Consider the following 12,706-nt stretch of genomic DNA (forward strand, 5'->3'; position numbering starts at 1 on the left):
CACTGAGATTTCTTTCAACTTATGAGATACATATCCCTGAATAATATGCGACTTAGTCTCTCAGTCCAAGTTCGCAAAACCACGGTTGGTCCCTAAATGTCTTTACCTGACATGGTACGCATCAATTGTTTCAGTAGCTTCCTGTTTAGTGCTTCAAAATTTGAAAAATTCAAATTTAGGATTATGATGAGGCCTGCCCAAAAGCAGCTACAGCATCTTCATCTACTTGCAGCTTTTACAACAGAATTTTGCACATTGATAACTTAGTCTCTCACCTTCTAACCTTTCCTTATTTTGGACCAATGTTCCTTATTATTAACTGCAGTGTCATTGTGTCACAATTCCTTGGTCTCATATAGGAATCATTCTTCTTCTTTAAGATGTTGTATGGCAAAGTTTTAGTGAAGCGTTTGTTAATAATCTTTGCCAACCTGTGTTGTATTTCTGGTCAGCAGGGTTCTTTTTAGTTCGTGCTTCCTCGTCGCCAATGTAGACCCTTTTGTGTCTATAAAGGTATTTCAAGTAATTCTTACCTTAATTGCTCTTTTGCATCCTCCGAACAGTAATTTTCTCTTATTCTTGTCTTCGCACATCCTCTCATCTAGGAATATGGGCTTTCAACTCAGCGCCGGCCCCTTTTTAAACTATGTCATGTGACCTGCCTTTCCAGATCGAGATATATACTAACTCACCGGCACTACAATTGGCCTGACATTGGTTTTCATTGGCCCCAGATGAGCGGGCCAGCATTAATGTCAAGTTCTGTACTGCAGAATCTATACATAGCATGATTCATTCTGATAGAGGCATGAGGGAGACATTCATATTTAAAAAAAAAAATTTTATTCACATCATTTGACAGAATATGTATAGCATTAGAAAAAAACAAAAACTAAGATAACATAGATATTTGAAATTTATATTTTAATTGCGCAATGTCACAAAAATATTGCATGGACTTGGAATTTTTGGCAAGAGTTTAGGACACTGGCATATTTTACTTGCAGGATTTGGGCCATTTGGCAGGAATCCTGCAAGTTCGCCCTCTGGCAGCATCTGTGATGCTGTCTGTACTAAAAGCATGCACAAGCATATCTCATTAAAGACTGACCAATATGTTTATACGGAATGAAATTCACCTGCCACATGTACTGGGGTATGTGCTGTAACTCATTCATGTGCAGGTTTGAACACCATTGCATCACAAGTGTACACAGACCTGTAGCCAGCTATTTCAAAGGGAAAGGGGGTGGGGATCTTTTTCTGAAGAAAGGGACCTTTTATCACGAAGCCTTTGCGTACCTAGATCAAGTTTTACCCAAAAAGGACCATTATTTGGCAAAAAGGGTGGTTTGAACACTCCCCTCCCTGGCTTAGGGCCTGATACATCAGTGATTAAAGGACAAACAATTAGTCATTAAGGGAGAAAAGCATTGATGCTCTTTAAACAGTTAGTTACTTAAGAATGCTCTATTTATTGTGTAAAAAAAACTGACTTAAGAAGAGGTAATACAATGTAGGTTCTTATTTACGTATCTCATTTTGTCACCTATTTCAAAATGACATTGTTAATGAAAGAAAATAATAAAAGTTGACAAAAGTGAAGACAAAATTGAGTTGTAGATATTTAATTTATTTAAAATGTTATAATCTGACTCCTTTTCATTACTTGTGCATCTTATATTTACAATCAACAACAAAGATAAATCCAAAGCTATAGACATTCCATGTGAAAAAGCTGCAGGAGTGGAGTATTAACCTTTCATTGAAGTTTTTGTTGATCTTAATAGCTCTGAGCACCTGTAAATAATTATGTGTTCTTACTTCACATATCATACCATTCTAACAAAACAGAATGAGAACTATAAGAGAAACCAACACAAGAACCAAGTTTGAAGAATGATTTATTGAATAAGGTTTCCTGCCTGATTGTTTTCCAAGGTTGTCACCACCTGATGTACTGAACTGTGGTCTATCTGAATATTTAACATAAATCCCATGACTTTGCTCTACTACAATTAACTTCTTCAAATGACTGGATTTCTTGATGGCAATTTAAACTTCATTTGTCTGCAAAAGAGTCATTTTTGGACTTGTGGTAACAATGCGCAGGTAGCAATCACTGCTTCAAGTATATAAATGACAAATATTTTGAAAAATCAAACACACAACCATTGCCATTCATAACCTGAACAAATTAATTGCATGATCAAATAAGTGAAGGGAGAGGAACATTACATGCAAATTTAGAGATTTTATTCTCACTGTATGAAATATTGAGAGTACTCTTTCCCGGCATACTAAGGAAAAACAGGCGTGACTAGAAGCATGTAAAAAATGAAGAATTGCAACATACAGAGGATTGGTTCCAAATCAACACCAGTTATGTGACAACCAAGCTTTATACAATTACAAAGAAAAAAGTATAAAACATTTTTGACCAAGAAAAAAAATGGCACTTTAACGGCTTGTACATGAAAAACTCGCAATTAACATCAGCCAAAATTGCTTCCCTGGTATGTACATTCCAAAATTGCACAGTGTATAATTTGCAGTTGTCAAAAATAAAAAAATAAGTGAGAAAATAAATAAAACAGAAAATTGTCATGCTTCTTAAACAGAAATTCCACAAAGATTTTTAGTGGTTATATATATATTGATATTCTAACTTATTTGTATATGCTTTCTAAAAAACATTGCTTTAACTAACACTCAGAGGCATAGACCTCTGCCAAGACAAGTAATTAATTCCTAATTCGCCATTCATTAATTCATAGATCATCGTCAAAATCTTATCAATTTTAAGTTAGCCCATTTCTGAACTATCAGAAGTTGACAGATAAAGAATGTAACAATGTTATTAATTTATGGATCATCACCAAAATCTTATCAATTTTAATTTAACCCACTTCTGAACTATTGAACTATTGTACAAAATAATAATTTTTTTGTATACCTCGTAGAAAAACAATGCCGTGATGCAATTAATTACCTCACACAAAGAAGTTTAATTCTAAATTAATACAAAAAATTTGCCTATGTTTAAGTTCAAAATTTAAGCAATTAATTTTTGACAATAGTTTCAAGAATGGTCTCACACAATAAATATCAGAAATTGTGAATGATGACATTAAGTAAACATTTGGTTAATGCTGGCATGAAGAAGAGTAAATGTGTCACTAGTGGAGTGCCTTAGTTACAACTTAAGGTGTACATTTCAAGAATATCTACATGCAAATATTTATTCTATTACTCAAATTAACATGAGTCTGAAATTATTTTGAGTAATTAGAGATACTTGCTACATGTTAGCTTCAGATTATTGAAAGAATCTGACCTACATATACTACTCTTTACTGAGGAATGACATGAATTTTCATACATCAATTCTTGCAGCAGAGAAAAGTGTATAGAGTTAGCTGGAGACATATGTAAATATCTAGTGAAAAATCATTCTGTGGCCCTGGTACAGGGTACGTACACCTTTACCACTCTTCGTTACTGTTCAATGAAGAAAGCAAAGGTTTTGCTGGCTGCTATTATAAGGTAATTCACCACTAGACTTTGAAATTTAAGGTCCTGACTGGCCACTGTACATAAATATCTATGGATAAAGACTCACTTTACACAACACTAATAAATATAAGATAAATTTGCAGGTTTGGCACTGGGCAAACAATTCAGTCAATTCAAATTTAAAGTCCAAGACAAAACAAGAGCACAAGCATAACTACCTCACAAGAGAAATGTGATGAATTTTTAGTACTTATTTCTATTCTCTATGAAAGTATTTATATTAATGGATAGCTTTGCTGCTTATAAGATCCAATAAATGTTGTTCACTTACTCACATATATAGTTCTGAGATTACAGTATGTCCTATCCCTCTCCCGACTGACCTTGACCTTGTGGGGTCACTGAGTCTAGTACCAATGTGAACCTAATAGTTTTATCATCAGTATATTGTATTCAAAATAAAAATAATATATATGGTGGCAAAAACTGTTGGCCTCTGAAGTGTTTTGATGTTGCACATTTCACCTTCTCTGAACACACCACTGAGGATCGATAATTATCTGTCGTAAATTTAGATTAAAAATATGGCTCTATAAAAATTTAAGATTTTGTGGATGTCATTGCAGTTCAGCAGCTCTTACTACTCAATGAAATTGTCATAATCAGGTGTGCAGATCTTTTCCCAATGGTTCAGAAGACTTTCTTTTTCTGGTACCTTCTCGTTCATTTGGCTGTAGCCTCTTTGATAACATGTCTAAAAGTACTTCGAAGAAGTTGTCTACTCCATCGTAACCTGCAAAAAGATACCATGATATCAATTTATCTCAATGCAATATGTAGGATTAAGCAGAAGCTAAAGTATTAGTTGAATTCTCCAACAAACAAGGACAATTTATTATTTATGGGGTGGAGTTAGAAATAAAAACAGCCTTTTTGGTAAAAAAAAAAAACCTACACGATTAATCAGAATTTGATCTAGAATTGATCTAGGTTCTGCATGGACTGAAATGAGCCTCTTCTTAAACATTGTAGAGATAGATCCAAGATTTTCAGGGTCGGGAGGAGGAGTAAAATTTCTCATGATAATACTCATGGAGGTCTCTTAGAAGCCATACTGTTGCAGTACCGTACTATTAATTTAATAATAATATTAATGACAGAAGTATGTAGTGAGAATCATGTAATGAGCACCTGGAAATGAATTGATGTCTATCACTGCATATCTTCCAGTTGTTTTCTCTATGATCAGGTCAATTCCTAACAGTTCTAGTTTGAGAGAGCTGCGCAGTGCAGTCACCATCTTGCGCACCTTGTCTAGATCTGGAGACAGCAGCACAGTTTTATCACTGGGTTCTTCTTCCTTCAGATCCAACTAAAAATACACAGAAAACAATTGACTTTGGCTGATGCACATACATCTCCTACAAATGATACACATGTTAAATGCAAACAAAAGTGGGGGATTTTCAAAATTTCATTTTTTTAAAAAATTTATTTCAATACCCTTTTATAAACATTCACACATTAATGTAAATATGAGGTGTGCTAAGAATTTAAGCAACCATTCAGCTCTAGACTAGGCCATCTTCTGTTTGAAAAAGCCTTACAAATGATGACTGGATGGTTTGCTGGCTAATCGCTTGGTTCTCAGTCAAAAATTAATTTCCCAGTAATTTCAGATTATTGTGTTTGCAAAATTTTTAGGAAAGAAGACAGAATATGAAGAATCATTTTCACCTTTACACAAACCATTACTGAAATAATTAGAGGCCCATCTGAGTCACTTACCTTGTTTAAATGCGAGTTTGAGTTGGGCTTAGACACTCCATAACTGTCAAAAAACACAGTAGATTCTTTGCTACCTGGAAGAAATATCTTCTCTCATACAAATGTTTCTTGACTCACAAAAGATGCAGAATGTTTGAGTATATCCTTTCAGTATATCTATAAGCTTTAAGATTACACACAAACGCCTTTGATTACATTATGAATTTTGATAAATCAGTGAACCCTTTAATACATAAACATGCAATATTGTAAAATGTCAATTCAGTGCACATACACTCAACTGAAACAACTTTTTTTCTAGAAAATAAGTTCCAATCCTGTGTTTTTCATATAAAAAGACACTAGTACAGTGATCTATCCCATTCCTCAAGTACATGGACCTAGAAATTGTGTTTCCTATAATTAAGTATTTTTATTCAGGGTTTCAAAACAACTTTAGCTGGCTGGCTGCTTTAGCCACTTTAGGCAACTTGATAAATTCAAGAAGGTAATCAATCACCTTGTTCTGGGGCCCCTGAATTAAGAAAACAATTCAATAGAAAAACAATTTCTAGGCTCTGAAAACTTTGATTCAAGAAAAACAGCATGCTTGTAATGCAGTAAACAAAACCCCATAAGAAATCAATAAAGAGGTTTGAACATACCTCCCTGTTTAAAATTTTTAAGAGATGGGCGCTTCACCACTTGGATATGGTCCCCTATTATATACACTTTATACAAGACAGCGTCGTGATTTGTAAAACTCTGGGCTACACATGGAGGCGGGAGGTCACGTAGGCCATCTTCATTGAATACAACTGCAAGCTACAGACAATAATGTTACAATTTATACAATTTATTACAATTTATATTAAAATTATAGCTTAAAAACTTAATGAATCAACAAGTGTATAATTGTACACAAGTGCATAAGTGTTACAGGTAAGAAAATCAAATTATTAATCAATTAAACAGACAAACCCTTCAGCTGTACCCATTATAATTTTTTTCATTAAAATCCTATTCAGACTAACTCTAGTAAAAAGACATTCTGTTTCCATCCCCCAATGTACAAGAGTTAAGCAGTCAAGTGAAGTGCAGAAACTTTGTCTGGCAGACATTAAATGAAGAGCAATCCCCCCACATTGTACTTACATGATGACACTCTGCAGAACCATGAGCTGCAGCAGGTTTATATACTGAAATAGAATTTTAAAAACTTGTAGTCAGAATAAACTTTAAATAGAAAACAAATCCAAGTGCACAAGAGAATAACTATTGCTAATCCTTAACTATTATATAAGCAACAAACATATTTGATAATTTGACATATGATCAGCAGAGGAAAATCCAGACATTCCTCACTTCTGGAAGCACTTTCCTAAAATTCTTACAAGCAGTTAAATGATGTGGCTGATGTATAATGATCTATGGAGAAATGTTAAGATATTGCTCCTATTTAGTTTTGAAAACAGTGACCATTTAGAAAAGGTTCAAATGATAAGCTACAGGTTCACTGGATATAACTAAAAACTTGTAATGAAAATAATTAAATTGCTTTGATTTTTAATTACACACAGTCTATGCAAAAAGCAATTTACATCTGTTTTGGATTATAAACCAATATAAACAAAGGCTACACTGAAATAAGTGGGTGAAGGATATGCCATTGTCTTGCACATACAACAGTGTAAAACAGTGTATGTATCAAAATACTCACTAAAAGGGAATGTTATTCCTGCTTGCTCAATTAGCTTCTTGTTACTTGACACATCTGTGTTTGTGAGTTCAACAAAATTTGGTATAAAATACTGATCATCTGAAAATAATAAAAAATTTAATAAAATATTTCAGTTTGTAACTTAAAACATTAAAATTTCAAAGCTTTGTTGGATAAAAAAGTAAAATTCACAGACAGACAGGGAGAGAGCGAGAGAGAGAGAGAGAGAGAGAGAGAGAGAGAGAGGGAATGGTTGGAACTGCAAGAGAATTTGCTTCAACGTGTTCATGCAAAATCCCATGACCAACTGAGATGGGTGCCAGGAAGCTTAAGAAACATCTACCCAACAAAACTGGAAACACAACCAGAGTTACCATTATGTTCAAAGACTTAAGTACCCTTTACACTGGACGGCATCCTTTCTGTATCCCGTAGTACAGTTCCATTTCCATACTTTACTTGCCAACAACTGGCTGGTCACTGAGCATTCATTCTGCAACCAAAGAGATGTTTCTGCCTTTTTTCTATGACCACAGCTATGCCAGTTTCGTGGTCTCACAAAGGATTCAGAAAGGATGCTGTCCAGTGTAAAGGGGGTTTAAGGGAAGTAAGTACCTTGAAGTTTCTGAAAGCAGTCTCTGGCAGCCTGGTATTGTTCCCGTCTGTCTATCATTCTGGCAACCTTATCAAAGGGATCTATTACCAGTAAAGAGGGGCATCTCTGGAAATGGGACTGAAATAAAATAATGTAATACAATAATATTTTGATTAAATCAAGGTGTAATTAAAGTAGAATTTCTGAAAAATAATTTAACTGATGTAAATTCTTTTGTTTTGCAGGTGCTTCTTTTATTTATTTATTTTTTTTTTTGGGGGGGGGTTGAAGGGGGGACATACATTTGAATAAATTCAGAAGAATGCAAATTGATATGTGAAAAGGGCATTAATAGGTTACTTAGCAATGGAGATTTATATCCATCAATCCACATTTCTTGACCACGTTTACCACAATGCTTTAACATTTAAAAACCTTATCACAAAACACCTTAATGATTACCACAAACTTCTTGGCTATAATGTTTGCCATATTACTCCTGTTGTTACTTACTAATGTCAAAGACTGCTCATTGCATTATTCAAAACATCTTTGATGGGTCAAAAAAGAAAAAGTTTCTGATGCATAACCCAACCTTGGATTCAGAACTTTCTAATAAAAGGCATTAGTTGCTTTAAATGATTGATTTTGGAAAGTACACCTGTGAGACTTCTGTCTGATAAGAACCACATGGTATATACAGCACTGCCTTAAGTGTTAACATTTGAACTTTTACTCTACACTAGTAAGTATACACAGCAATACCAGTGCACCCAGTACAAAATGCAGTGCATAACTTTATTTTAAAAGGAAATATGCAGCCTGTGCAAAATACCAAGATTTTCATCTTTCTAAGTACAAGTATCTAGCAAGATGGATGGCCAACTGCAAAGGTCCTTAGCTAATATAGCATAATTATATAGTACAGGCTTGTCCTTGGTTTTATTGCCCAGAAAAATGTGAAAAATTCACCAATATCAGCACATAAATGTAAATGTTAACATGAGTCATAATCATAAGGCAATTGGACATGCGTAGTCGTAGCCTCAATAGTGTGTGCTGTCCCTCAGAGCATAATAAAAAGGTGGAGATAATGAGATTATGTAAGCTAATTAAAATAAAGGCCAAATCATATCATAAACCTTACTTCTTTGTTTGTACAAATATGTTAATATTTGTGGACAGATTTATATGGGAACCTCATTTACATGTAACTCAATACAAACATTAATTAAATAGACTAGGAAGAATTAACATAATCCTCTATTTGCATTAAAAAGAACACACATGTATTACCAATACTTTCAATGTACTGATATTGATAATACATTCTTGATATTAACACATGAAACAATAGACTTATCCTGAATTCAGATTAGTATATCTACAAACAAAGCCCAAGTACTAGTAAGTTTATTAGTGAATTACAGATAGCATTCAATAATGTGTTTGTTTTCAAAAAAATGAATGTACTGAGTATGTAAATAACTGTAAATACCTGAAACTTTTGGACTAATTCTTTGGCCTCCTCATCCCCATCTAATGCTGACCCTATGTCATCAGAGAGTTTGTGAATAAATACATCAAATGGACCCTGTTTTTCCAAATCTTCTGGCTCTTTTATCTGCAGATGAAAAACACTCCTGATCATGTTTACTTTTATACTGAAAAATATCTATGAAGATGAGATCTTTAAGAGTAAGCATTTAATTTTCATGAATATTTTCAGGATAATTCTACAGATCCAATTTAAACTCCCATCAATGGCAAGAAATACATTTACTAATTAATGTTCAACAATTTATTTTATTGACAATAACACAAATAGCATAATGAGTAGTTGTAATCAGTTCTTATCATATATTTTTTTTACTTGTACATACAGACATTGGAATTTCAATGTCGTTTGGAAAGATTTTGTAATGAGTGCTAGTAAGCTGATTTCAGATCTCCTATAAATCAAAATATTTTAAATTTATTTCTGTAGACTTGTTCATCTTACTAGCCAATAACCCAAGTTTCAACCACAATGCAGGCCAGTTTAATCATATAGATAGATCTATATTTCAACAAATGGCTGCTCATATGAAAATGTAGAAAGTGGAATGCATGGGAATAAAAGCTCAGGGCATGTTTAAATTAAAACATAAAACTACCCTAGATATGAACTAACAATGCAGAGCAATAAATCAATAAATAACACTGTGGTTAGGTGTTATTTAGCATAGATTATATGGGGTGCAGGGGTGACCTTGTTTAAGTCTCATGCAGAAAAATAAAATAAAAATCATTGAATTTCTTTATGAAACTTGTATATGAGATCACGTATGTGCTGGAAGACAGTTCCATAAAAGCAATCTAAATTCCATAAATTGTTTCTTGGTCTTGATTGTGTGACAAAAATAAAATAATCTTTGATGACATCTGTTTATATAAGCAGTCAAGCAAGATCTACTCAAGACCAGCTTAAGACACTCCTTGATTGTCATACTGCATGTCTCTTTATTGTACTAGTCAAGATACATAAGTGACATACATTTTAAAAACTCCTGTATCAAATTATCAACAGTCTGATTGACCTTCAGAGAAGAATTCATCAGCAGTGTTATGTTATTAGAATAAAGCAATTTTTCTTCAATCCACAGTTAAATATTGAAATAGTTTTCCTGATAAGGTTGCTCTGATAGACATTGAAATACTGGAGGTAAACAATTTCAATATTTATCTGCTGATTGAAGAAAAAATTACTTTAGTCTGATTGAGCTTACCCTGACAGCTTCATAGCCTGCATCCCTGAAATGGAAAACACATAAAATCATTTACTAGTATGAGTTAAAATAAACAGCTCATATGGTGAGCACTATAACATAGAGTATTCTAGTATGTTTGATGCTGGGGTGAATGTATGCTATACAGTACTAGTACAAATACTGCATAAAACATGTGCTACCTGACTGTGGTTTTACTACTGAAGATCTACTGATAATAAGGATGTTGAAATTAATATATCACCATTTCTTATGGGCAGGGAAAGGCTCAACATAGACAAGAAGAAACAAATTAGGAAAACAATTATTTTACACTAAAATGGGCTTCAAAGAAGATAACTTTATAATGTTATCACTGATTAATATATGCAGAGAAGTTTATTTTACCACACTAGAAAAATACCCTGCTGCAAGATGCTTTGAACCTGTCATTTACATGTACTTAAATAAATGTTTCATCTGGCAAGTGTTGTTTGACATATTGTCATCTGCTATACATTTGTTAATGTCTTCAGTTTTATCTCTTTTACCTCCATTTACTTGTTTGATCAGCCCCTTTCACAGTATGTAGTACACTTGGAGATGTACTGCTAACTGAACAGCCTAGCTGGCCATGTAGCAAATACATGGTTTATCAGATCAATTCTGTTTCCAAGGACCAAAAAGATAAAACCCATTATACACTGTAGCTTGAAGACATAGGTTTAAACCTGTTAAAATGGCGCAAAACAGAAAAGCATATTGCTCCCTGTAAAAAGGCCCTCGATCTCTGTTACTTTGATGTCTGGAGTGTTTTGTTTTAATGTCAAGGTGAAATCAATGCAGCAGTCCATGCTCACAGCCCGTTACATGACAACTCCTCCAGTCTGAGGCAGCTCCTAGCTTACAGAATGAGTTTTTGACGATTTTTGACACGGTACTCGTACACAGCGATCTTACATTTTTGTATGTACACTGCTACACGTAATACTGCTCAGATTTTACTGCTCACAGTTGAGTCTGAATTAAAGTCAGTTATACATATCTCACGATATTAGATGTAAACTGACCTGCTTACCTGGGGCACCTAGCTTACACTTCACCTGGTAAAATGTTGAAACGGATCAGCGTCTCAATCATAACTATGTAAAGAAATTTCGTTTACTTTAACTTGGCATTCGCCAATGAATGTCCTTAGTTAGTTACTTAGTAGACCTTACCTGCAAATATCATGAAAGGTTGCAAATTTCATCTTTTTAAACTTTTTGTCGGTAACCCAGTACCCTATCCGCTTCATGTTGTCCCAAACTGTTTTAATGCACTGAAACTGTTTAAAGTGTCCTTTGATTTGGTCTGTGAAGTCAACAGTACATAGAAGTACGGGCGTGAGTTCAGCTCCGACGTTTCAATGATTCCACTTCTTTATCAATCTTCATTTAGGTCAAGGTCATTCAGGCACCTTCACGAGGTCACAAGGTCCAAGAGAGTACAGCTGTCGGTAGGAGGTAAACGTCTAAAGTATTCACTGGTTCTACTTACGGAGTGAGATTGTAGATCACTGTGTATTGTGTCTCAATTCTGATTATTTTTTGTCGTCTGTACCGTACACGTCTGCACGGTAGCTGTGGTTGAGTTGTACTCACCGGGATCAGGCAGGGAAGTTGGACTCTCCACCTGGTGTGCGCAGTACTTACCGTAATTGCGCGCTCTCCGCGCAGGGAGAGCACACCGGGTGAAGGTAGGAAAATGCACGAACACAACATTCCCCCCACTTTTATTTGAAAGGAGCTAATTATAAATACATGTTTGTCCATGTACAAACTTAAAATTCCTTTGGATAAATGAAATAAAGTGGATTCCAGTTGAAATATTCGTACAGACTGTCATTAGCTGTTAGTGCTAACAACATCACCGAGGTGATAGTCCGCCGAAGAAAAATACAAAAAATAAATAAACAGCAGAACAGACTGTGATGAGCTGTTCATTCACCAGCCAGTCACATCACTAAAAATAAAGTGATAGTCCGTTCCAAAAATTCTTATAAATAAATGAAAAGAAAAATGGAATGCAAAAATAAGATCCCGGTATTTCAAAAATTTCATCAAATTAGACTGTAGTCACGTGTTAACACAAAATAAAGCTACATAACAGTTATAGTCCATTGATCACAATAGACTGTAGCGATTTATTAACACAAAATAAACTACATCACAGAGTGATAGTCATATGGACTGTAGTCATGTGTTAACACAGAAATAAGCTACATAACAGTTATAGTCCATTAATTGATCTTAATAGACTGTAGCCATTTTTCTTAAACACAAAAATAAACTACATCACAAAGTGATAGTCTAATTCTTT

General features: G+C 34.2%; 1 protein-coding gene across 2 annotated transcripts; it reads right to left on the reverse strand.

The window, feature by feature from the left end:
* Positions 1 to 1,887: 1,887 nt before the first annotated feature.
* Positions 1,888 to 11,804, reverse strand: LOC106160604 (inositol-tetrakisphosphate 1-kinase). Of its 2 annotated transcripts, none has more exons than XM_087005911.1 (10): positions 11,566 to 11,804; positions 10,367 to 10,391; positions 9,097 to 9,222; positions 7,619 to 7,736; positions 7,004 to 7,102; positions 6,439 to 6,482; positions 5,949 to 6,108; positions 5,305 to 5,378; positions 4,708 to 4,888; positions 1,888 to 4,309 (listed from the first exon to the last, which is right to left on the reverse strand). In XM_087005911.1, the coding sequence occupies exons 1-10, from the start codon at positions 11,640 to 11,642 to the stop codon at positions 4,179 to 4,181; spliced, it is 1,035 nt and encodes a 344-aa protein (XP_086862037.1). In that variant the 5' UTR covers positions 11,643 to 11,804; the 3' UTR covers positions 1,888 to 4,178. The 2 variants fall into 2 exon arrangements, with proteins under 2 accessions (XP_086862037.1, XP_086862036.1); XM_087005910.1 differs by lacking the exon at positions 11,566 to 11,804 and adding an exon at positions 10,897 to 11,258.
* Between the last annotated feature and the right edge of the window lie 902 nt (positions 11,805 to 12,706).

The sequence above is a fragment of the Lingula anatina genome, chromosome 2, assembly GCF_051362555.1.
Source record: "Lingula anatina isolate TDL-2025a chromosome 2, LinAna3.0, whole genome shotgun sequence".
NCBI lineage: Eukaryota > Metazoa > Brachiopoda > Lingulata > Lingulida > Lingulidae > Lingula > Lingula anatina.

Coding starts and splice junctions, on each gene's coding strand:
- LOC106160604 (XM_087005910.1), bottom strand. CDS start 10,994: ATGTATTTGCTACATGGCCAGCTAGGCTGTTCAGTTAGCAGTACATCT. Junction 7,737..9,096: donor AATTAGTCCAAAAGTTTCAG/GTATTTACAGTT, acceptor ATTTTATTTCAG/TCCCATTTCCAGAGATGCCC. Junction 4,310..4,707: donor AGACATCAATTCATTTCCAG/GTGCTCATTACA, acceptor ATCTTTTTGCAG/GTTACGATGGAGTAGACAAC.